Consider the following 27329-nt stretch of genomic DNA (forward strand, 5'->3'; position numbering starts at 1 on the left):
ATTCTCTTTTATCGACATAACAATATCCGAGAATATTTCAAAAATGATTTATATTTCAGTTTTTTACTAAATTAAAATACACTTCAACTGTCCGTGCTTCTGGTTGTAAATAACATAAGCCAATACTCTATAGTTACCTCTCTATACGACAACATGTGTGTTCTACAGAAAGATATTTCGACCACAGAAAATATAAGAATGATTCCATTTCTACCTTTTTCTTCTTTTTTATTGTATAATTAGTTGTTAAATGGAACGAAAATGCGAATACATTTATATTCCCTTTGTCAATGTCAGGTTGATAAATCAATTCTTTCTTCGTTTCCGTTTATACAAATCATTTCTATTATTCTGTTTCATTACTTACAACGTCTTAATTCAATGAAGTCTATCTATATTTACGCCTGTATTATGAATGTACTACGTAATCAATCGTGATTATTCAGATTCTATTACGAATAATTCCGAATAATACACTACATAATATATTTGAGCTTTAAAGATATAACGGAAATATTATTACGGATTATATTGCTAGAGATTACCTCCTCATACCATTGTATTTTCTCTACATAATCAGATTACAAGGACTCTTGATTTCTATGTCCCCTATTCTAGTTTTTCAGCACTTTCATTCGCTAAGTCCATTTTTACTGCTTATAATAGGTATCCTGTGATAAAAATGACTCACTTGTTTGGAACTGCGTGAGGTGTTTACTTAATTCGCACGGGATGTGATATAACAGGCGAGTAACACACGATGTCGTTCATACGAGGCGGATTTTGTAGCGGTTAACCGCGCGGCGAGGCAGCAAGCTCATTAGTCCACGCGGATTACCGCCTCGCCGCTCGAATGGAATTCTATCAATATACACGAGTATTATACCGTACCTACAGATATGCTGTTCCCACTTTGCGAACATTACGGCAGTCAAAATGCGCAAAATTTCTGAAAAGAAGAGCTTTATTACCTAAACTTTAGTCAGATAGGATCAGAGTACAAGAAACAACAATTTGAACAATATAGTCCGGCATACTTATAGTCAGGACTATAAAGAGTTTTTACAACAGAAATATTCCACCATTTTGGCAACGTTCTCGGAAACGGAACTGATCGTATACCACGCGCAACTTGTCCATGCGGCCACGCGGTATGAATCCATGTGGTAGGAATCAAAGGATTAAATACAAGTCAATGCAACCACAAAACCGCTTCACCGCCAACCGCGTCGGTTCGTTGTGTCGTGTGAGAGTCGCCTTAAACGAACGGATATTGCAGAACACAAATTTGTAATTTGAATTTCGAATACATGGAGGGTTCATAATTCAGATATCGCGTGCCTTCTGGCGAAGAAAAGCATCGTTTGAAAAGCATTAATGATCGCGGTGTCACATAACTTCAACGGCATGTGAAATTCCCGCAATTAAATAATTAGATGTTGTTGCTCGAAGGTAGGCCTGTATTCTGTGGAAGGTATAAAGCTGTTTATTATAATTACAATCGACCTTAATCTTTTAGGTATAGAGTTATGTTTACAAAGAAGAGGTAATTAGTTTAAAATTACAAAAATACAGTCCAAAATTTCGCTCTCTTTCTGGTCAAATACATTTTTAAACGACATTAAAAATAGATTTACTTAGTGTTAATGTTATATCGATGTTGCTTCCCTGTTTTCAACCCGCAGTATCCAGTAATTGTTTCTTCGCTTTTCTTACTTATTGTATAGAAACAAGTTACTTACAAACCCAGTACCTAAGTAATTATTTAGCAATCTGTGAAGTTACATAACATAACAAATGATGCAGGTACCTAATACAGAAGTACAACACAAAAGAGAAATGGAAAGAGTACAATAGTAAGCCTTATTGCTAAGTAGCAAGATTTTCCAGGCAACTTCTTCGGGTATAGGAGATATTGATTATTATATGATAGTGCAGCATAGGAATATTACGTCATAGGACAATAGTCCATCGCTTATGGTACCTAAGTTGATATCTTTTGTCTTTAACACGATATGGCCCTATATTTGACTTAACGATATGCCCGGGATAATAATTAGAATTTTTTTCTATTGAAATATCAAAAATTCAATGAATAACTTTCACGGTAACGATCGTTAAAGGATGCCTCCATACAAAATGCATAAAATTTTACTAGAGTTTGATAGTTCGGTGAAGCGAATGATGAGTTGTGAACTGATTCCGACTAAGCTTCGAGGGTTTCAAATTCTCATCTCCATACTAAGAGTACCTTATCTTCGTTTCTCTGCAGTCAGCTTCTGGTAGTCTCGAGTAAAACTCTTTAATAGTAAGAACACTGGCTGCTTTTTTAAATTGTTATTTCTTGTACAGTCAGAAGCACATAGTGACAGGATTTTGGCGGGAATGGGAACGGGACTGTTGCTTTCTTCATTGAATAATCTAAATAATTAATACGAAGTGGTGTTTTGTGGTTAATGATCGCATTAAGTTAGTCAGAAAACATTCGCGACAGTGTTGTTATATCGGAATATTCAATAAACAAAGTGTATCTAAGTATCTACTTTCGCTTCGTGCCAACAAGCCGCTTCATAACTCGAACGAAAGTATTTGCGGACTTTTGAGTTAATTCGTTTGAGGTTCGGAGTAGGAGTCTGCTCCGAGGGTGGGGGCTTAGATTCCATCATTCATCGGCACAAGCTGCTTATTCAAAAAGTTGGCAACAACCTAATTGTCCACAAATTTTTGACATTGTAAACGTCTCGCGAATCTGGACGATTAGGTTGTTACCCACTTTTTGAACACGCAAATTGTGCCAATGTTTTTGGTCACTTAGAGTGTTACTATCTATACGGCCACCTTGAACCCTTAATTGTCGGACATTCTGGGTGTTGCCAACTATATGTATACCTTGACTGTCACTAACTATTTGATTCTGACTGTACTACAATCCCATCTGCCCAACGGCTAGGTAATAACGTTCCTTATGCGTTACTTTATGCATTTTTGCTGCAGGGAATGTTGCCAAAATGGGACCGTTCACGGGATAGGCAGAACACTGGAAGATACTTAAATTATGTGAGTATGCTTTCTATATATTCGTCCAATCCAAATCCAATACACGCGCGGATACAAAATAGTTTCCATTTACATATGATATACCAATCGAATTTATATTTTCATTTAAATATTTCCTTTGCATTTTTCGTTCCAGCTCATTTACATTTCCCTCTCTTATATCAATAAACTAAGGATAAATTAATCCTCCTCATTTCTTTCCTAGGCGATGTACACAATACGTGGTACCGTACAGTACAGATAATATCCGCAAGATCACATGATTGACACACTCACACCAATTTAGAACAGACCCTAAAATTTTAATCTACCTAAATACCTCGTCTCACTTAATATAACGCATTCATCAACCCACATTGAAATTACAGACGCGGAGGGTAGAGTATGATGCCAGAGATGGCGGTGAGCAGCGGCGCGGTGAGCGGCGGGGGCGAAGCGGCGCAGAACGCGCGCGGCTGCTGCGTACACGCAGCCACGTCCTGCGCTAACACCCACGCCATGCGCCGGAGCAGCGTGCTAGCGGCGCTCGAGCATGTTCGTCCCGCGTGCACCACACAGGACATGAACTCATCACGAGCGCTGCCAACAAAAAACCTTCTAAAGAGAGGAACTTTTAATTTGAATATTGAAGTAACACGGAAAGTCGTTTCACTTTAAAAGTCACCTTTAAATCGCTTTTGACACACACAATATGACACATAATACATTATATTACAGGCACAGATAGAGTGTACTCGTATTGATGTTAAAGAACCTTGAAACCTATTTGAAATCTATTTATAACGAGATGTTCGAGCGACACAAACAATGTGATAAATGATATAGGTACTTATTAGGGGATCCGCCAGTGCATAGTTGAGCATCGTTTTTTTAAGCTAATATCATCATAATAGGTCAATGTGCAGGTTTTCATTGCGAAGAAGCTCCTCGTGGCTTTATGAAACGATTTTGTATCACATGGAGACGATGGCTTTGAGAGGGACTCGCGAAGGACGAATGAAAACGACCCATTGCAAACACGGCGCGATCACGCACAAGTTTGATATGGACCTTGAAAGTTAGACGTCTATCTAAAACTACGCGGAGATATTTGACTTGCAGTTGAACATCGAAATTTGTGAAATAATATACGTATATATATGAGAAATACTTGATGACAATAGATTTTAGAGACCTATCGTTAAATGAAAATGAAAGCTGAGGAGAAATAGCTTTCATTAGATCTTGATAACAAGTTCCACGTCCTGTTCCGAGAGCAGTAATTCTTGAACAAAAGAGAACAATTCTTCAACACATTCCCTAGCGCTAAACATCTTCCTTTACTTGATTAACAAAGAAAATACGTAATTTAGACGTACTTCTACGCCCTCTTTATTTTTGTTCCACTATGTAATCTCAACTCTGGCAGAAGTAGTATCTATATGATTTGCGCAGATTTAAAGAGCAAGGGCGTGTACCATTAATTAAGTTTATTTTTCATTCTATTATATAATAATAATAATAATAATAATCTTTATTGAACATAGGCTTACAATTTTACATTAATAAAAATATAGACAACTATAATAAGACCAATTACTCTAGATATGCGGCGGTCCCTGCACTAAGCTCAGCTTGTATCGCAGGGGCCAGAGTACGATTTCCTGTCAGGATTTACAAAATGGACACACGGACAGAATACAGAGCACTAAGAAAAATTATAACTGCTTATATCAAAATACACAATAATGAAACATAATAAAAATATTTAAAAATTAACAAAAATAAAACTTCTAGGTATGGAGTAATGTGTGTGTGTGTGTGTGTGTGTGTGTGTGTGTGTGTGTGTGTGTGTGTGTGTGTGTGTGTGTGAGTGTGTGTGTGTGTGTGTGTGTGTGTGTGTGTGTGTGTGTGTGTGTGTGTGTGTGTGTGTGTATGTATGTATGAGTGTGTGTGTGTGTGTGTGTGTGTGTGTGTGTGTGTGTGTGTGTGTGTGTGTGTGTGTGTGTGTGTGTGTGTGTGTGTGTGTGTGCATGTGTGTGTGGGAGGTTCAAAGGGAGCAGTAGCTGTATTTCGGCATTAGAGCCTCTGTTTCGTCATAGTTTAGCTCTTGTAACCAAATTTCGATCGCTTTCTTAGCCTTGGACGTGGAAAGTGTTTTACGACCTGCAGAGCTCTGCAAACCTTATTGTAAAGATATGGATGTAAAAAGAAAGGATGGCGTTTTGAAAAGCTGGTACTAACAAAGGGAACGTAAACACTGAAAACTCTACGTTTTATCAGTTCATCATATTCCTGAGACCGGATGGTAAGCGAGGGTGTTCTAATAGTTGCTCTAAGTATAAATAGCTGTCGGACTCGCAGTACCTTAACTTCACTATACAAGTCATCCGTAGGATACCTAAAAGGTTTTCTGACCATTACTTTAAGGACGGCTCTTTGGGCTCTTTCTAGCTCCAGCATCCAAGATTTGTCCGCACCACACCAAACACGAATGCAGTACAAGAGAATGGATTGGCATATTGCTTTGTACACCAATACCAGAGTCTTTTTGTGAGCTGCGTTTCGTAGACGTTTCATTATAAATATGACTTTCCTTATTCTTCCCGATAATACCGCGATGTGTGTCTTAAAAGTAAGATTTTCATCTAACACAATGCCTAAGTACCTAATATTATTTGTGCGTTCAATCGATAGTGTAGTAAAATTAGAATTATTTTGAAGTAATTTTATGGGCTTAGAAAGCGGGGGTTTGGAAGCACGTGTTTTGTAGAACGCTACATGTTTTGTTTTGGAGACATTTAAGGAAAGTAAGTTTTTATCTAGCCAATTTAAAATCATCTTCATGCCTTCCTCCGCTGTTTTGTAAACCTTGTCCCAAGATGAACCTCTGAAGATAATGACAGTGTCGTCCGCATAGCAAAAGATGTCAGCGCTGTTAAGAGTAAGTTCAAGAATATCACTCATGTAAATAATAAAAAGTGTTGGATCTAAGATGCTTCCCTGGGGTACTCCGAAATCAAGCGGTAGCTGGTCGCTCACTGCTCCACCCACTCTAACACACTGTCTGCGATTTGAAAGGTAGCTACGGAACCAATCATGGGCTACACCTCTGATACCGACATTGTGTAATTTTTGCAAGAGAATCGGGATTGATACTGTGTCGAAAGCCTTTGCAAGATCCATGAAGACACCAAGGCAGCAAAATTTTTGATCTAAAGCCGATGAAACCACATCAGTGAGCTCCAAAACTGCATCTTCCGTCGATTTACCTTGTCTAAAGCCAAATTGTCTGTTAGGGATTAGACTGTTCTTTTCAAGATAACCTAGTCTTTTGTTTACCAATTTTTCCAGTAGTTTTGAGAAAACACTAAGTAAGGAGATTGGACGGTAATTACTTGGGGTACACTTATCGCCAGCCTTAACAATAGGTGTGACTATAGCAGATTTCCAGTTCTCTGGAAAAATCCCGGATGAAAGACTTAGGTTGCAGATATGAGTAAGAGGCGTCAGGATAGCAGGTTTGATTTGTTTTATGAGGAAGGGGGTACATCCATCTAATCCAGGGGCACTGTCGGGTTTGAGATCACTAATGAGCTTGCTAAGTTCACTTTCGTTAGTAGGCGTCATGAAAAAGGAGTGTACTGTTGAGGTTTGGGATGCTACTTCAGCTGCTAAAGATTCTTGGGTGCTACCGAGTCTAGTCAGGGTTTCATTGGCTAATGTTTTACCTATGTTAGTAAAGTAACTATTACATAGATTCAAAGAAGAATGGGGGTCGCTATCTGTTTGACACAATTCATCATCATCATCATTCATCATTGAGGGATCATTATTCTTTTTGTTCATGTGACACATCTCTTTGATAGTGTGCCAAAGCTTTTTAGGGTTATCTTTATTTACTGTGAGCTCTTGTCTATCATAGTCCGTTTTTAATTTGTGAAGAAGATTATTTAGGAAGTTACGGTATCTTTTATAAGTACGCTGATAAATTTTATTGGAAGGGTTTTGTTTTGCTACCAGGTGTAGTCTGTCACGATTCTTCTGGCATTTCATTAAGCCTGGGGTAATCCAGGGCTTAAGGTTAAATTTAGAGCGACTTATGACTACTTCTTTAGTGTTAGTAGTAATTGCATTATCTATAGTATAACAAAATGCAGATACAGCCTCGTGAATATCGGATGCTACGGAAACATTAGACCAATCTGCAGAGGAAAGAGCACTCACCACAGCAGGTATATTAGTTTTAAGACGGGTACGTTTGCGTTGATTATGTGTCTTTTGGAGTGCCATTCCCAATACACAGATGTTGTGATCTGTAATGCTTGTATTACAAGTATATCCTACTGCTAGCTCCGAGTGTTTTACAAAAAAGTGGTCTAAACATCCACTTCCTCTAGTGGGTTTTGTAATTGCTGGCAGCATCTGATGTTCAGTCAACAAACTTATGTAGTCAGTACATTGTTCGTTAAGAGGTGAAGAACATAAATCTAAGTTTAGGTCTCCTGTAAGTATAACTGTCTTTCTATTACATGCGCCTTGTAACAACTCCTCAAGAGAATCGAGGAATCCTCTAGCATTAGCAAAAGATGGAGAGCGATAGATGCCAAACATTAATAAGTCAGGACTTATTTCGATTTCGAGGCAGTTGCAATCAGTACAGGAAGATTCCTTAACTACAGGACTCCAGGAGTCCCTCACGTAAGCAGTTACTCCACCAGCTTTGTTTATGAATGTGTGCGTGCGGAAAGAGTTATAACCAGGTAAATTTGGGATAATGGAATATTCAGTCAACCAACATTCAGTAAGTATTATGACATCAAAATCTATGCCAAGGCGTTTTAAAGCCACCACAAAAGAGTCAAAATTTAATTAAATGCTTCTTATATTAAAACAAAGTGCTTTAAAGTTTAAATTGGCAGCCAGACAGCTACTGCATGCTTCCAAGGTCTCGAGTGAATGACAGTTTAACACTAGTGAGTTGTCAAAATCTTTTATTAAATTATCCACTTAATATGTTTAATTGTAATGAAATGATGTGGAATATTATTTGAGTGACTTCACCCGAGATCAAGAAGTAGCGCAGATTGTTCCCTCCGTGATTGAAATAAAGCGTGTATGTGTATATGTGTGAGTGGGTGAGTATATAGTGGGTTGTAGAGTGTAATACATTAGGGGATCTTGTTTGGATTGTTAAAAATGTTAAAAATAAGTAGTGGCAGATAACACAAAAACTACAATTAGTTCGTGCTTGTGTAAGCACCGCCTCACCAGTACATCTAAGTTGATGCATCACCCTCCGTTTCTGGTGGGATTGGAGGTCCGACATACTCGTCGAGGTCGGTTGAGGACGATATACGGATGGCGGGTTTACCGTCCGCTTGTCGGACAAGAATAGCTCCATTTCGCACCCAACAGAAAACGATATTTTTCAGCACGTTTTCGGGCGTCACGATATTAGGCTCGTGTCTTTACTGTACTCTTGAAGTTTTGACTTTATTCATGAATGTTTATGTTTGTTTTGTTATTGTGTGTGTGTTTATAGCTGTTGCATGAGTAGGTACTTTAAATCAGATATTGGCCCCGATTCCTGCAGACACCGCCTAATTTTATTTTAAGTTATATCCGTCATTTTCATATCCGTCGAAAAGGAAAGGGACGGATGATTCACAGCTCTTAATTTTAGGAAGAATGAGTAAATAAATGAATAACCCGGGCGAATCAAAAGGTACGTCGCTGGTATGCAATCCGTTTGACGTGCTGTCTACTTAACTGTGTCGGGTTATTGACGGATGTAAAATTTTTAGACGGTTGGTTTAGATTTGTGCTTAAAATTGACGTGTGTTCCATAAATTTTATGCTTGTCGATTACCCGTCCTTTTCCTTTTCGGCGGATAAGAAAATGACAGATATAACTTAAAATAAAATTAGATGGTATTTACAGGAATTAGCACCATTATAGTTACTTGATAATTAATATTGTTACTTATAAATTGATCTATCTGTGAAAGTAAAATCTAGAAAGACTAAGATAGATGGATAGATAGATAGATAGATAGAATACTTTATTGAGCACAATGGACACAAAATACAGAGATAAGGACAACATATACAGAAAAGCACAACAGGCGGCCTTATTGCTCATGCAGCAATTTCTTCCAGGCAACCTTTGGGTACAGGAAAATTTTGTACAAGTATAATAATAGCGGGTTAGTGCATTCTAACAAAATAAATAATTAAAAGAACAGCCTACATAAAATAAGTACATTTAACTACATATATATGTTGTACATAAATATAAATATAATATATATATATATATATTATAATATGACTATTATACATAACTAAATAATTATACATACATATAATAACACTATGGAAAAGGAAGGATGGTTTACATAAAAGAGGAGGAGCCAGAGTTCACAAAGTGCGCCTTTACTTGTCCTTTAAAGGACTTCAGCGATGGTGCCCGCCTGATACACTCAGGTAGCAGATTCCATAGCCGGATAGCTCGCACCGTAAACGATTTATCATAGAAATTTGAGGAGTGGGACGGGAGTTGAAGGGAAAGGTTGTTAGAGGACCGTAGGTTGCGGTCGAGTGTTGAGGAGTGGAGAACGAATCGGTCCTTAAGGTAGGAAGGAGTATTGGGAAGAGAGAGGACTGAGTACAAAAGGGAGAGGATGTGACAGTCTCGCCGACGGTGTATAGGCAGCCATTTAAGTTGAGAGCGGTAGTCAGAAACATGGTCAAACTTACGCAGGCCGAAAATAAACCTAATACAAAGATTCTGCAGTCGCTCAAGCTTGTTCAAGAGTTCCACTGACAAATCGGGATAAGAGACGTCTGCATAATTCAATATAGGTAGTAGCAGAGTCTGTGCCAAACTGATTTTGGTTCTGGTAGGCAAAAAGTTTTTTAGCCGTTTCAGTGAACTGTACGCAGCAAACACCCTCCTACTGACCTCGGCCACCTGTGGTTTCCACGACAAGCACCCATCAAACACAACCCCCAGATTCTTCACTGTGTCACTGTTGGGAACATGGATCCCGTCGAAGAGTATAGGAGGAAGTGCAGCAAAGTCAATTCGCGATATATACCAGTGGCTACCGACGATTATTGTCTGGGTCTTAGTTGGATTGACTTTTAGCCCATGACAGCGACTCCATTCAGAAATGCACTTGAGGTCCCTGTTGGTTCTCTCAATTGCATCCGGGAGATTATTTATAGGAGACTGTGTGTATATTTGTAAATCGTCTGCATACAAATGATAGGAAGAAGAGAGTGAAAGAGTGATAGAGTTAATGAAAATAGAAAATAGGAGTGGAGACAACACGCCACCCTGCGGAACACCAGCAGAAGTGTCACACCACGTAGAGAAGGTTTCTTCAACACGTATGCGCTGCCGGCGCCCACACAGGTAACTACGAAGCCAATCAACAACTGCCGGAGATATGTTAAGAGAATACAGCATCGCCAGTAGGATATCATGGTCAACCGTATTAAACGCGTTGCTGAAATCCAGCAGCGTCAACACAGTCAGCTGCTGATTCTCCATTCCTAGCCGAATATCATCGGAAATCTTAACCAGTGCAGTAGTCGTGCTATGACCGGGGCGGAAACCAGATTGGAGTGGGTTTAAAAGGTTGTTCAAGGTAAGAAAACGGGTAAGTTGATTATGAACCAGCCTTTCAAGGACCTTGGAGAGGAATGGTAGGATGGATATTGGGCGATAGTCGGAGAAGGAATTAGGATTATTTTTTTTAGGGAGCGGGATAATCTGTGCTTCCTTCCATGCGGTTGGAAACACACCCGAGGAGATGGACTTATTTAGGATTTTGGATATAACCGGAGAGAGGATGTCAATGAGGGGAACGATCATATTACGACCAATGCAGCCACTTCCTGTCGCATTCGAGCTAATGGCGAGTATATTCCTCTTAACATCACTAGCAGCAAATTGAGTAATGAAAAAAGGTGGAAAATTGGGAGTTGGCAGTGACGAAAGGTGATTAAGGGTACAAGTCTTTGTGCCACTGTCAATGAAGGAAGAAGATGAGAAGTGTGCATTTAGGGAATTAATGTCAATATTGGTGGGAGGTGAGTTATTACGTGACTTGCCAACCCCCAGTTTCTTAAGATACGACCAGACTTTAGCTGGTTCTCCGTTCTCAACTGATTTGTGAATATGGCGTCGCTGTATGTCCCGTATCTTTGTATTGCAGCGGTTTCTTACTTCTCGGTATGCCTCACGGTTCTTTTCTGAAGCATTATTTTTGAACTTAGTTTTAGCTCGAGTCTTCCTCTCCATATACTTACGCATATCGTCGGTAAGCCAAGGAGCAGGGAGGTGCTTGACACGAACAAGTCGGATAGGCGCGTGAGTATCATATAATTGCGTCAATTTGGCATTGAAAAGCTCAACCTGGTCATCAACACTGTCAAGTCTATCTATTGCCGACCAATCTACCTTACCAGCATCCTCACTCAGCCGATCAACATTCATCCCAGCAAAGTTGCGTAACAAAAGTGTCCTAGCCTTAACTTTCGGAGTGCGGATCCTATATGACAGGTATATAAGGTCGTGGTAAGAAAAGGCGTCAGCGGAGATCTGACCATGCTTGACCACATAATCTCGGGAGGAGACCATTATGAGATCCAGAAGGGAGGGGACGCAATTTGGAAAATGATGAGTTGCCGCAAGAGGAAGAATGTGCATGCCAGAGGACTTCACTAACGATGTGAGTTTATTGGAGCGAGACTTAGACTGCATATCTGTCTTTACAAGACAGGTATTAAAATCTCCTAAAACAATAGAGTGACTGTAGGCAGGCGACAGGTCCTCGAGAAGCAACTCAAATGAATTAAAATAATCAACCGTAAGGGAAGGGCTATAAAAAACGCCTAGAAGGACTTTACAATGGGAAAGAGATAATTCTAAAAATAAATGTTCAGCTGTGTTGGGAGGTGGTGGTTGAGGCGATCTACTAACGATTGTGAAAGAAATGTGGGAACGAAGATAAATGGCCACCCCGCCGTGTGAGGAGCTAACACGGTCATTACGGATGAGCTGGAAGCCGGGAAGCGAGTATGAGGTGGAGGGGAGTGAAGGGTGCAGCCAGGTCTCAGAGACCAGGATGGCGTGGATATTTCTATCGTTGAACGATGCAAGCATATCCGGATAATGAGCTGGAATACTCTGCGCGTTAATGTGCACGACATTAAAATTTTTAGGCACATCGACAAAGGTGGTTTGCAACAAGTCGTGGAGAGGAGGAGACGAGCTGTGAAAACTGTCATCATTAGAGTCAGAAGAACAAGATATATATGATAATGTTTGGTTATTTAATGATAAATCCATAGTACATACTTATTATCAAATAAATATAATAATATAAATTATATAATAAATGTATAAATATAGTTTAAAAAAAAATACAATAATATTAAAATCTATATAAATAATTATAATTTAACAAATAATCCAAATACCCGCTAGCAGCCTGAAAGGTGAATAAAAACAGAAATTTACAGCGTACAACGGAACGTTTACACGAAAAATAAAAACAAATAAAAAAGTAGACATAAAAATAGAGTACATAAAATCAATCACAAATAATAAAAAGGAAAGAAGTAAAAACAAAAAACTTAAAAAGCCCTTACACAATAAAAAGCGCAAGCGCGTTACAAAAAGCGCACCACTGACAACGGGAAGCACACAAAAAAAAAAACGAGAACAATATTTTTGACAGCTACAGGTGACACACAATAGTATTTTATGCAACAGTTGTATAAGAAGGGTCAAAAAATGCGAGTGGCGTGAGTTGCGATGTGAGCCTTGGCGAACATCGCAATAAGAGACGCCACGAGCATTTTTTGACCTAGTTATACAACGTTGCATACAATACTTTTTCTACGACGACGTAATTTTAAATGAAACAAAAATTATACAAAGAAAAATTTTATTTATAAAAATTATTTTCCAACGCGCGGGAAAATGGCGGCAAATGTATACTTTTTTTTATAGTATATCTATGGCACCAAACAAAGTAAAGGTGCCAGTTTCCAGGTCAAAAAAAAAAAACAACAACAATGCTTTTTTGGCGACATTATAGTACAGTTACACTTTGTAAACAATGCTTTTATAGGCCATAGAGTGTACACTTTTTCAAAGAGTTTAATTATGTATGTACTTATATTAGACTTTTTGGTTATTTAAATGCCAGATTAAAGTAGAGGAGTAGAAAATAATTATTATAACCTAACATGCTATTCATCACCAATGTTAATAATTTATGAAATGGAGTTATCTACCTACTTAATAAGTGAGGATTGTTTGCGAAAATGAATGCCAAAAACAAAAAGAAAGTAAACAAGTTACGCAACACAAGATACAATAAGGTAAGAATAACAAACAGCCCACAAAGATTATTACACAAAAATAAAAAGTAATGTGTTGTTGTGGCTGCATGTTTGGTAAATAAATTATATTAAGAATATAAAATAAAAATAAGCTAAGCTACTTATTTCGTCGTAAAATTATTACTAGTTACCTACATTACTAAATTTTAATTGTTTTCTTGTTGTCTATTGGTCTTAGCATTGGTTAGGAAATAAAGTCGATTTTATATATTTGTGATTTATTTTTTATAAATTACCTACATATAAGTGCAGTGACACTTGATTAACTCACTTGGATTTGGTTTGATGGGAATCCGGTTGTATCCGGCCGGACTGAAAATGACGCCGGATTGCAATCACTAGTGTGAAAGCAGTCTTACACATAAAGTTGACGAGTATTTATGTGAGATAATCAATACCGCGTTTGAACATAATGAATAAAGTCAAAACTTGAAACAAATAGGTATACACTGAAATATAATGTACTTTTGCACGTTGCGGCCAAAAATAAAAAAACCAGGCACGTTTCATAAGTTATGAAAGATAACGTTTGCCATATAAATAAAATTATAAAAGTACGTACTTTAATAAGTTTATTTAAAAAAGCGGTAAGTAATTACTCGTATGAAACACCACGTACTTAATTACCCGTAGTGGTCACAACAACATTATTATCCGTTTGTGTTTTTAATTTATTTATTTTGCATATTTTTCAAAATCTTCTTCGTTATTATTATGAACGTCAGTGTGGTCACTCATAAATTATTATTTTGTGTGTACTATTTATATAAGTAGGTATATATGTTAGGTTATGTATATAGGTTAAGTATATATTAGGTATAGTCCGTTCAAGAATGATCTTCATAAAAGGTAAACAAATATGGCTGCCGATATTTTTTATCTGTGTCAAACTGCATATTAGTGAAGTGCTGAATTGATTTTAGCTCAAGTTATTTTATTAAAATGAACTGACTCTCTTGGGTTGTTTGAATATTTTGTATGATAATATTAAAATATATATTGTATGTTTCTTTGTGGTTACACTAATTCACTTTGAAAGTCATTTTTTCTGCGCATTTCGGCTTATTAAGTACAGTACACTCACTTAAGTTATTCACGGAACTGATTCGTTTTCCTGACCTGAATGAAATGTCTCATCACTAATCGTCAAATTGACAGCTAGCCACAGATTAACAAGAATTTATGATGTCAACTTTTTTGTGTGAGGTTTTGTTTGATTTTTGTTTTTACATGAAAAAATGTGTTTTTAATAATTATTTTACGTTAATTTCACATTGAGCTAAGAAATCATACATCTATTGAGTGCTACGGATGTTATTAGAAGAATACTTTGCGTAGTTTAGGTGAAATTCGAACATTCTTTGTAGTAACAGGTTTGTTTACCTTTTATGAAGATCATTTTTGAACGGACTATATATTTGTAAGTATGTTAAATATATTTATTTGCATGTATTTTATCGGTAAAATTGTACTTTATTGGTAATAAGTTGTACTTATAGTTTGTACCCGCAATCTTTCAATTATTATTTTTTACATTTTACCTCACCTTATGGTTGCCTGGAAGAAATCGCTTTAAGCGATAAGGCCGCCTTTTGCCATGTACTTAATTAAGAGACTTTTTGTAATTATTTATTTTTAGTTTGGTGCAATAAAGTGTATATGTATTGTATTGTATTGTAATTTAAAAAAAGAACACATTATTTGCGTCTGAAAAAAATGAAACTGAATTTTTAGAGAAATGTATTCATATTCCGTTGTGTTTTCCCATTTAAACTGTAAGATACTACATTTGTCGTCTCAGGGATTAATAGTATTATTAATAGTATTATACTTAATATAGATGACCTATCTTCGCACATGAAACATCTCCAGAATGAAGTAGCTTTTGCGTGAAAAAATATTGGGGAAGGAAATATATCTCGGAATTGAAACCTGTCAGTATTTTATAATATTTTGCAAATTACACAATACTCCCGTGGAAATATTGCACCTGCCGTAATAAATCTCTTTTCATGATTATAATAGGTATTAATCACTCTACCAACATTATGGATTCATAATAAACCATTAAAAGGAAAGAAAACATTATGACGTTCAATATATGCTCAACTACGCGTTTATTATTACATACATCCATACATAAACTCACGCCTATTTCCCACCGGGGTAAGCAGAGACTATAGAATCTAAATTTTTTATTATTAAAAACATAAAATAACATGGCATCACGCTTGTATCCCCCGAGGTGTGGGCAGAGGTTTATGGTATGTACACCCACTACTCGCCAGCTATTACATAACATAAACAGCCTATACACGTCCCACTGCAGGGCACAGGCCTCCCCTCAATCAACCGGAGGGGTTATGGAGCATACTCCACCACGCTGCTCCACTGCGGGTTGGTGGAAGTGTTTGGGCTAGTAACCCGGGACCAAAGGCTTATCGTGCCTTTCAAAGCACGGAATTATCTTACTTTTTCGGACAATCAGGTGATTCAAGCCTGCAATGTCCTTACCAAACAAAGGACAGTTTCACAAAGTGATTTCGAAAATGTCGCCATCGGGAATCGAACCCGGACCTCCAGATCGTGAGCCCAACGCTCTAACCACTAGACCACGGAGGCTGTTAAACAAGTGAAATAAGACAATACCTACTCAATAACTTTATTGCCATTACACAATGTAGATACAGGTGACATTGCGTATAAAATAAGAATCATTATTGCACCCTGGAGGGCGCAGCAAAAGGTGAGAGAATAACACAGCGCAAAATAAGCCAAGTTACATTAAATATTCAAATGTTGGTAACAAAAAATGTTTAGACAGGTTTGCATATTCCTTTTTTTTATTTTTTTTTACATTTGATGGTTTTGCTCTTGGCCCCAGACTTGCCCGAAGAAAATAAATAATAATCTACAGCCGTACGACGCCCACTGCTGGGCACAGGCCTCCCCCAAGGATCTCCATGACGATGTGAGTCCTATATGACGTCAAATAATAATAATAATTGATAAATAATTTTTCGTTTAAGTACTCTTGAACGAGGAGCTCGGTGGCGCAGCGGTAAACGCGCTCGGTCTGCGATTGTTGAAGTTAAGCAACTTTCGCAAAGGCCGGTCATAGGATGGGTGACCACAAAAAGGTTTTCATCTCGAGCTCCTCCGTGCTTCGGAAGGCACGTTAAGCCGTTGGTCCCGGCTGCATTAGCAGTCGTTAATAACCATCAATCCGCACTGGGCCCGCGTGATGGTTTAAGGCCTGATCTCCCTATCCATCCATAGGGAAGGCCCGTGCCCCAGCAGTGGGGACGTTAATGGGCTGATGATGATGACTCTTAAATAGTGTAGTAGGCCTTCATAATTAGTTAACCAAAAAGTATTTACCTTACCATTAGATATTCTTAATAACTAAATATACTGTTGTTTAGTAACGTAATAAACTGAAACACAAACATTACAAGAAAATAAAGTTAAATGATTTTTGGTTTTACCCGTGCTTTGGGAAATTCACAAAGAGAAAATTTATTACGAGAAATCCCCTGGCGTCGGATTAAAGACGATACATCATCATCACTAATTTAGGCGCCACGCAACATAGGCCCCGGCTTGACAAGCGCTGTGGGTTGAAGTCCCGTACGAGTCAGAAATGTTTTCGATTTTTTCTCTTTGTGAAAAGAAAGTTGATGATAAGTAAATATTTACGATTCCTTTACTGGACTGGGAGCAAATGGAAAACAAAATACGGGTTGAGCTGCTTGTCTGACCAGTCATATCGTAAAAACGTTAGAGCGCAATCTTCTTTATAACATGTTGGACCTTAACTTTGTAAAACTACAATGTGGTTAAGTGACACATGCCTCGTAAAGTGGAAATGTACGAGCATGACAGGCAAATGCTCTCAGTGACACAGTTTTGTACTTGCAGAGAATGAATTGCACTCTCTCAGGCGAGACGCCCTGAACCGAGGTTCGCGCCCAACGGGGCACCCTTTTTGTATCGGGCCCTCATCGCTCCCCATTTGTCGGGCCAAGTAGTTAACGCTATTTGCAGCAAATCCACAATAAGTCACGTCAAAAAAAGCAGAGAATGGAGACCACTCACAATAATAGATTTTTAGCTTCAAAACTACTGGGTCGTTTTAATATAAATACATACATACTCACGCCTATTTTCCACCGGGGTAAGCAGAGACTATAAAATTCCATTTGCTTCGATCCTGACACACTTCTCTTGCTTCCTCCACATTCATCATTTTGTTTCGGTTCTTTCCTTTCATCGTGTGGGTTTTGAGGTGGATGATCGACCTTATTAACCCTGGTGTTAGGGTTATTATTGAGCCGCCAAAGGCCCCTGATATGACTCACGTAACGACTACGTACATCAGTAAGTAGTAACCAGGACCAAAACGGTATAGAATAAGGAATAATAAGTAGAATCAGTAAATAGTAACCGGGACCAACGGTTTAACGTGCCTTTCGAAACACGGATTCATTTTACTGTAGGACAATCAGGAGATCAGCTTGTAATGTAATTTTTGTAATGTAGTTCTCTATTGACGATTTCATTATTTTAACATTGACAAAAGTACGCAATTTTCTGATAATAACATTCATTAGTGTTTAATATCAAATGAAATACCAAGTATTACGACCAAACGTTTGGAATTACACTAAATCTGATGAATCTATTTGTTTGTATCGTCACGTCGAATTAAACCGAATAATTCATTATTATTGTTCATTGCCTGTGCACATGCATTGATTTATGATATATTAACATCATTGTTTGAGAAGTTGCAACTTTATTATTTTTTTATTTGGATAGAAATTGGAACAACTACATCTTTCTTTCTGGCTTATTCTCATAATTAGAAAAATAGTCAAGGAGGGTTTACAAGTTTTAATTCCTTACAAATGTTGCTCAGCTTGGCCTAATGCCTAATGCTTGCTAACCTCACCTAAGCTGCAGTTTTGGCCATGGATTCAATGAAGTTTTTTTTTACTACATTGAATCCATGGCCAAAACTGCAGCTTAGGTGACGTTAGCAGGCATTAGGCATTAGGCCAAGCTGAGCAATTCAATGTAGTGTCTAAATTTAAGATTAAACGGAATCTTCATATCAAGGTAGCTGAAGACGGTCAGTGATCGGTATGGATGCCGGTTGATCGGTATATTATTAGATATTTCATTCATCTAACTATGGCAGTCGCTTCTGTAAAAAACCGGACCTGTCAAATCTTCAGGTTAGGTAAGCGGCGTAAAACGGGGTAATGCTAGCGGGATGATAATTCATGTAACAGTGTGTTTCGCTAACAGGCGAGTGCTGCGTTTTTCTTCGTTAGTTACAACGCCAAGCGATTGCGTGGGCGACTACACTGGAGAAACTTCAAAAGGACGCTTAAACTCGACGGACTTCTAGCATTCGTATTCACATTCGTATATTATTGGATAAATCGCCGTCTCCCTCACTCATTGCAAAAATCGTGCAAAACCAGAAGCTCTCCATTGTTACATTAAATACTACATAGCATCACGTCTGCATCCCCCAAAGGGGTAGGCAGAGCTATATAGTTACGTGTTACACCCACTCTTCGCCAGGTATGCTTCCCATATAATACGGGGCGAGCGTATTGCCATTTACCGGACACAAGTTCTAAAAACCACGTGATATCAATTATCTATGATGTTAAAATTAATTCAAACTCACAAAGTCACTTTCTGTCTAAACAAAAAGTAAATAATTAAAAACCTCGACCTCCAGGTTACGTGCCTACCTACTTACTGATGGCTATGTCTCCTTAAAAATGTATAATTAGATTTTTTTCTTTTTTTTTTCTCCTTATTTTAATTCTAGTGTATGTATTTTGTTACCACGATAATTATTCCATATTTTGATGTTACAAACCTAATAATAAAACAACAGAGTGCCCTTAGAGATGTATGTACTTTTTTTCCGCATGTACTGGTATTATTATTGGTTTTTTGGTTGCTTTTTATTATTTAGTCGTCGTTTATTGTACTTTATCAGTATCCTATAGATTATCGGCCTTCACCAACACAGGTGCAGGCTGAAAACCAGCGTCGAGATATTTCATCTCGGCATACGCTGAGCTTGTTACCTTTTGTGATGGAAAACTTTATTTTATAATTGTGTTATGTAAACCTGTGTATCACAATAAACATTATTTATTTTATTTTTTCAAGCTGGAATTCGAATCCATTACCTGTAACCTAGGATTTTTACATTGGATACGTCGATAAATGCACGTAGAGTCACTCAGCTGTTCCACCGAATTCCGTTACCTTTACAGTGGCACTAAGTACATATATATAGTCTTAGTACTACATCATCATCATTCACATTACATTACATTACACTGTAAATACATGTTTTGTTCCCGGAACTCTTTTACCGTACCGTCATGCTACGCTGGAAATATATAGAGCTAAGTACAAACTACAACGGTCAAACTTTGTCTTCACATTGGGTGCAGCATTAAATTGAATTCTTTACAATGAAGAATGATGTGTTGTGCAACTTTTACTGGACTGTAACGCGCAAAGGAGAACAACATAACATAAGCTCATGACTATATTTCAATTGGGGTAGTCAGAGGTATATCCAGCCCAAGATGAACTAAGTACCCACTCTTCACCGAGCTTTCTGTTAGGCCAATGTTATAGCACCGAAAATATTTTACATGTTATACAAAAAGTGAAATTAAAAGCCTCCCCAACTCAAGAAATCAAATTAGTTCCGAGCTCAAATTAGTCCCAACTTCATGACTGATTAACTTTACTTGTATTCCTTTGAATAAATGAACTTTACTTTCAAAATTTTCCTTTACAAGAACTTATAAAGGTAAATATAAAGGTAAATTACTTCTTCTGGTAACTTGTCGACGTTGTAACTAGTGACGTACCGTTCCACCCACTTTGAAAACGTTTCCAGCAGTAAAAAGGCGTAACAGTTATGTAAATAAAGCTATGTTGGGTACCTAACCTTAAGGCAGATGTCCAGAGTTCAAAAAAGAACAATTTGAAAATGAAAAGCAGCCCGTGTCCTCACCACCAAAGAGTTTTTACAACGGGAAACATCCTGAGACGACACATCACTGTTGGTATCCGTATCTTGAGTCGAGATGTATGTAAACAAGTTTTCAGACACATGTCATTGCAAGAACACAAGGGCAACGCCTAATACAATTTCTAACTTTCTTGGCACATCTTACGTCATTTTTCCTATCTAGTCGGATAAAATACATTCTTTGTTAAATGCATTGTTGTCGTTACTTTTGCTTTGCCTTTTAATCGCGGTTTTGTATTTTTAAATTCTATTGTGTGTTCCATTGTACGCGTTGTGTAGAAAAATATTATCGATTTAGCTTTCTCATAATAAAAACCACTGATAAATACTTACTTTTTTATTGCCTATAGGTATACATAACCGATGTAGGCTATTAATTCTATATCAAGGGGGTTAAAACATCGAGGCAATTCATCTAAAAAAGCAATATTGTAATTCGACATTTGCGTATATAAAAGTGCACAATGCAAACAAATGTCAAATAGCAATATTGCTTTTTTAGATTAATTGCTTCGATATGGCCTTTTTAACCCCCCAGATAGATCTCATTAATTAGAATTAATGTGTACTTACATTCATTGAACGAATAAGATCAAAAAGAAAAGGGTAATCAGCGATATACTTTTTTAATACGTACTTACTAAGTATACAAAATCAGTGTCGGCGATTAGATCAATTAATAAATAAAATTAATGGAACTTATAATTAATTGCAAAAAATGAAAAAAATGTAGTGTAAAGAGTACCAATATTAAAATATTGAAAGAAGATTTTACTTATTACCGTTACCTAACTTTAGTATTGAGATTCAAAATTGGAACTTCCCTAACGAGAAAAGTTGGTAAATTCTTGCCAAAGAAATCCTAAACTCCATATTCGCAGCTGTAATTGCAAGCTACATTTTCGACGTGACATATTGTTGATTTGCACCAAGGCAAATGAGGAGTTGAGGGCTCTCATCCGGTATACTTCAAGCAAGTAAGTAGTTCATTATTATACAACAGGGAAAGCAAGCGCGGTAGATTCATCATCTGACCTCATTATCGTTACTACTAGGTGAGACGAACCTTATATACCTGCTATGCCAGACAATACCTACCTACGCTATAATAAAACTGTAAATTAATATTCTTCCGGGTCTAAAGATGAGTAAAGACTTTACAGTATCTTCCAAAACATTGATAATTACTTCAAAATAAATCCGCCTTTCAGAGATACGACTTCAGTTTTGAGTGTAGGTACAGATTTACTGACAAAGGTGGCATCAGGAGAGCTCTGGGAAGAAACAAGAATTTGTGAAGAACCTGTCTGGATTCTGGATTTCTGCAATTCAACAACGACATATACTTAGTATTAGCATAATGGAGTATGGACGTTTACCAGCAAAGCTCTGCGTTCCTATTGAAGTAGGCGAGCTGCTGCGACCGCTCGGCGATGTCGTGGACTGCAGCTTGCAGCTCGTTGACACAGCTTGACCAGTCCGGGGATACCCGCGCCCAGCAGGTGGGCTCCTTAAGAAACTCTGCAACAAACATAAGTATTATCATCATCTCCGTCATCTTCATAACGTATTCCGTCATTATTCCGGACTTCGTCTAAGCGATCTTTAAGTTGAGTAACCTGAACCAGCACACCTACACAACCACAGCACAGCTGACCTATTGCAGCAGCTCCCCATGTCAATCTAACCTTCCACCCGAATGGAAACTTCACTTTTCGGACAATCAGCTATGATTAAGTCTGCAATGCTCTACCCAAATATGGGGCAGCCTCAGGAAGTGGTTTTGTGAATGTTACTTCAGCCATCGGTAAACCATACATACACACATAAACATCCTATATTCGTCCCACTGCTGGGCACAGGCCTCCCCTCAATCAACCGGAGGGGGTATGGAGCATACTCCACCACGCTGCTACACTGCGGGTTGGTGGAGGTGTTTTTACGGCTAATAGCCGGGACCAACGGCTTAACGTGCCCTCCGAAGCACGGAATCATCTTACCTTTTCGGACAATCAGGTGATTCAAGCCTGAAAAGTCCTTACCAAACAAAGGACAGTCTCACAAAGTGATTTCGACAATGTCCCCATCGGGAATCGAACCCGGACCTCCAGATCGTGAGCCTAACGCTCTAACCACTAGACCACGGAGGCATCGGTAAACCATCGTACACTAATTGCCATGTCCGTCTCATGTAAAGGAAATTAAACTTTAAGTTAACATACATTGTGACGAACTAAAGTGAAGAATGATCGATAAGAACAATAAACATTTGTTTACTATTTACTTATTCAATACTAAGAACCAAAATACAATAAAAGAAACAATTTTGGCTCCTTCAAAACCAATATGTCACAATATAATAATACTTGTGTTCTAGAAGAAACTGGGTCGAAAACGACGTTATCCAGTCATAACATTTCGATATTATTCTGGCATTACTTGTCGGTTCGTCTTACACTAAGTAATAAATAATACGATTTGTTTTATTACGACATATGAGGCAAAAACATTGTGAGAGAGCAAAATAATAAAACCCTTACGCAGGAAACAATCAAGAGAAAAGGTGTGCTCTGTCAGCGAGGTTTGTAATATATTGTACTCGTAAGACTAAGGAAATAGTTGGAATACAAATCGGCTCTCAACATTCACTCGCTTACATACATCCACAGCGCTTTTAAGTACTATTAGTGCTTTCACACGATGATAGTAAGATGGCCGAATAGTGAGTTTCCGAGGCAAATCTACAATATGCTATCACGAAAAAATGATGCAATGAGTAATAAACACGTCCACATACGATACGGGCGCGATATAGCAACTACTGCTATGTCTTAGATCGCAAGACAGAGTTAGAAGCTTCTTTTTAAATTCAGTTGTAAGATTGCATATAACCGAACATAATTATGTAGCTGTTGCAGTTTCTTGTCATTTCTTCTCCTCAAACATAACTTTGCGAAATGACGTAGATTTAAAAATGTTGAACTGTCCTTTAATAAGTTTATCCATGATAATTACGTTCGATAAATGATTCCGAATTCTGATGTCTGCCCGCTTTACTAGATTTTATATTACTTGCTCCAGTTACTTGAATCGTGTGGAAGCTCTGTAACGTACGAGATGCTTGCCAATGCACTCAGCAATCTCTCGGCAGATTTAAGCAGCGTAAAACAAAGGCTTGGCAAGTGCTTTGTAGGCATTTTCTCTGCAATTCCTTTAGGAATTGTCTGCAGTCAGAATTTCAGCCGTTCTCTCGCTGGATGGAAGCTAAAGGTTAAATATGAAAAGTTCAAGGTTCATTACATATGCATCCGATTATTAAGTTTAACATTGTCACACCCCGGACACTTCATACAAAAAACCTCGTTTTATACAGACACTACACATTGGCATAATCGTACACGCGTATCTATGTGTGTCATGTCTGACGCCCATAATATATCCATATCCTTTCCCAGCCGTATTCGGCCATGGCGACAAGTCTCCAATCTAGGAACGCCTAAGATGCGCTCTTATATGGCTGACGTAACCGATCTTAGCAGTGAATGTACGGCCACATTCACTGCACGTCAGCACACCTCCGGTATAATTATATGTTATGGCCGCAGATGGTCGGGCCTTCAGCTCGTCGCGTTTTAAATCAAGCTCTTCCCGACGTTTCTTTTCAAAGTTCACAGTATGCCTCCATTGCGGCCAATCCTGGGCCAGTATCTCCCACCGCGATGGGGCCACGCCGCCCATAATATTGAAGAATAAAGTAAGACCGAGGGGGTGAAGTAGACCTAGCTCAGACGCTGGTGGGGGCAGAGAGTTGCCGTTCTATACGTAGTATTATTCCTTATTCTAAGACATGGATGGTGTAGCATTATTCTCGAAACACCTATTTTTCTTGTAATATATATTTGGGTTAAATTGAGAATTGTAATTATTCTCACTAAATGATTCTCACTGCACTATTTTTGTTTGTTGAAGAAAGTATTCTTTAGTAGTTAGTTACGTAGAATGTAAAGTTACAAGATACTTCTTTCCCTAAGTATGTAATAATATTTGCCAGATGTGATGAATTAAAATTTGGTATATTTAATGCTAAAGCTACTGCGCAATATTTTATTAGTAGGAGATGCCGGGACTGTATCCTGTTACTATGCAGTTTATTATATTTATTTTCAGACACTGTGTTTTTAGTCACTGTGGTTCTGTGGCACACCGGCTAGCTTTTCAAATGGGGAGCGCCGGTTTGAAGCCTGGTAAGTCTCAACTTGCACCAATGAGTTATTAATTTACTAACACAGTTGGCTCGAGCATCTATCACGTTGGCCACAGAAAGCTCGAGGTGTGGGTTTCTGTTAGATCAATGTTATATAGGACCGAAAATATTTTACATGTTATACAAAAAGTGAAATAAAAGCCTTCTTAGGGTACTTAGTTCATCTTGCGATGGATGTGCCTCTGATCCCTGATCCCGAAAATAAAAATAAATAAATAAATCCCAATTAAGATATAGTCGTGAGATTTGTGAGGGATATAGATGTTGTGTTATTTTCGTTAAAAATACCAGAAGAGGCTAAAGGTTTATACTCTGTCTCTGTCTATATCAATGCATCATTTGTATAGTAGCTAGCTGGGTAATGATGCCAACGCAATGCAAAGTTATCGGTCTAAACATTATGCGTCAATGATTGGTGGACAAACAACCTTTGAGCGCATTTTGCAAACAGCTTCCATGACAACGAGCACACATGGCGATTGTCAAGGTACCGCACCAGAGTACTGATACCTAACGGTATCCAGGTCAAACGTAACGTCAACTTAATTAAAGTAGAAGAAGGTTTGTGAGGTGGATGACCGATCTCGTCAACCCTGGTGCCAGGGTCGTCATTGAGCCGCCAAAGGCTCCTGAAGCAGTACCTAGTGAATACTTTAGAATAGCTTTACATACATACATAAACTTACACCTATTTCCTACCAGGGTAGGCAGAGACAATGGAATTGCATTTACCATTCCATTTCATTCATTCCATTGTTTTAGAATACGAGTAGCATAATTACTTAATATTATGTCCCAGATCCGGAGTAAAGAAATTATAGTTTGTATCATAAGGGCGCACGATTTTTAATTTGTTAACTAACTACATTCAACGCAAGATGAAGTAAGTACCCACACCTCGTAAAGCTTTCTGTAAGACTGACGAAAACAATGAGAACTTAAAAATAAAACCACTTTTAGTAGCAAGTTTTCTATGCTTAAGTTCATAAAAAAATATTAAAAATATATTGATATAGAATATTCGTAGATATATTGATTGATTGATTATTCAATAAAGAATTATTGATTGATTGAATGATTGATTATTGTTATGTCTTACCTCTCCTCATCGCGGTTTCATTGGTGCAGAGGAAGCGCATGAGAACGCGTGCGCCGCCTATCTGTTGTTGCACCAGCTTCTGTCCGTCGGTCGGCAGACAGCGCTTGATCCATAAGTCCATACACGCCATGCCTGTCTGGTATGCCCTGGATAAGTATAAATACGTATATATGTATATAGGGGGGCCCAGAGGTTCACTTTCAAAATGAAAAATTAAATAGAGGTACTCATTGGCTACCAGAAACACCTCCAATGACCCCCATATATGTTCAGTGATTATTTACGGTTTAGGAGACATGACCCATTTTGTACCTTACTTCAGAAATCGTAATAATAATGATCACAAACTCTTGCAAAAGGCACAAAATGGGTCATATTCAATTCAATTCAATTCAAATTATTTATTTTCAGACACAGGTCCATAGATATTAGTAACAATGCAAACTTAAAGCTAGGGTTAGTATAAAACAGAGCAAATGAAAACTTAAGAGAGGTGGAGCTTCACCCATCGGCGCAGCAATGGGGAGTCCTACTTATCAGCGAACACACTCAGAATGGTGTTGGTAGCGCCGCGGAGCCGCGACAGCAAGGAGGCGCTGCGCTTCCGCATAATGGCATATATTATCTCCTAAACCGTATATAATCGCTGAACATACATGGGGGTGATTCCGGTAGAGAATGGGCCCCTCTATCTAATTTTTCATTATGAACGTGGATCTGTGGGCCGCCCTGTATATAGATAAGTATGTGCATGAATATGTAAGTATGTAGAGGACGATTAATTAGTTTGGACAGGATGCGGACCCAGTGATGTTAGGAATAACACACTCATCCCGCTTGACAAGATTGATTCTCGCTTGATTACATCCTAGTCAGAATGTTTTTTTCTTTTTCTCTACCTACTCTATCCTACCTTTAAACTTCCGCATAACATAATTTTTTGAGACAACCTGTACACATGTTGTCAAAGTAACGTGGTAAAACTAAGCATGAATCGAACACAAGCTATCTCATTTCCTCAAAATTTAACAGCAGTAGGTTACTATGATTTATTAATGTACCAGAGTGATTTATTAATGTATCGGCCTCCGTGGTCGTGATCCCTAGTTTGGTTAGAACATTACAGGCTGTCATTGATCACCTGGTTGTCCAAAAAGAAAGATGATTCGTGCTTCGGAAGACACGTTCAGCCGTTGGTCCCGGTTAATGCTTACTGATGTAAGTACGTAGTTGTTATATGAGTCATGTCAAGGGCCTATGGCGGCTCAATAATAACCGATGTGAGTCGATGGGGTTGGTAATCCACCTCAAAACCCACACAAAAGAAGAAGAAAAAGAAGGTACCAGAAAAATAATAGTACATGTACTTCGATATTCCACAGCTCATTACCGGGTGAGAGCCTTCAGCGCTCCCCATTTGT

The 27329-nt window shown here is 38.1% G+C and overlaps 1 protein-coding gene across 1 annotated transcript in view; it reads right to left on the minus strand.

The window, feature by feature from the left end:
- Window positions 1-3337: 3337 nt before the first annotated feature.
- Window positions 3338-27329, minus strand: part of LOC126371338 (uncharacterized) — a 53845-nt gene continuing 29853 nt past the window's right edge. Inside the window, exons 3-5 of the mRNA XM_050016645.1 lie at window positions 25909-26054; window positions 21925-22066; window positions 3338-3636 (exon numbers count right to left, since the gene is read on the minus strand). Of these exons, the coding sequence (XP_049872602.1) occupies window positions 3420-3636; window positions 21925-22066; window positions 25909-26054 (505 nt within the window). The 3' untranslated portion in view covers window positions 3338-3419. The remainder of the gene's footprint in view (window positions 3637-21924; window positions 22067-25908; window positions 26055-27329) is intronic.

Source organism: Pectinophora gossypiella, chromosome 12 (genome assembly GCF_024362695.1).
Source record: "Pectinophora gossypiella chromosome 12, ilPecGoss1.1, whole genome shotgun sequence".
NCBI classification, from domain to species: domain Eukaryota; kingdom Metazoa; phylum Arthropoda; class Insecta; order Lepidoptera; family Gelechiidae; genus Pectinophora; species Pectinophora gossypiella.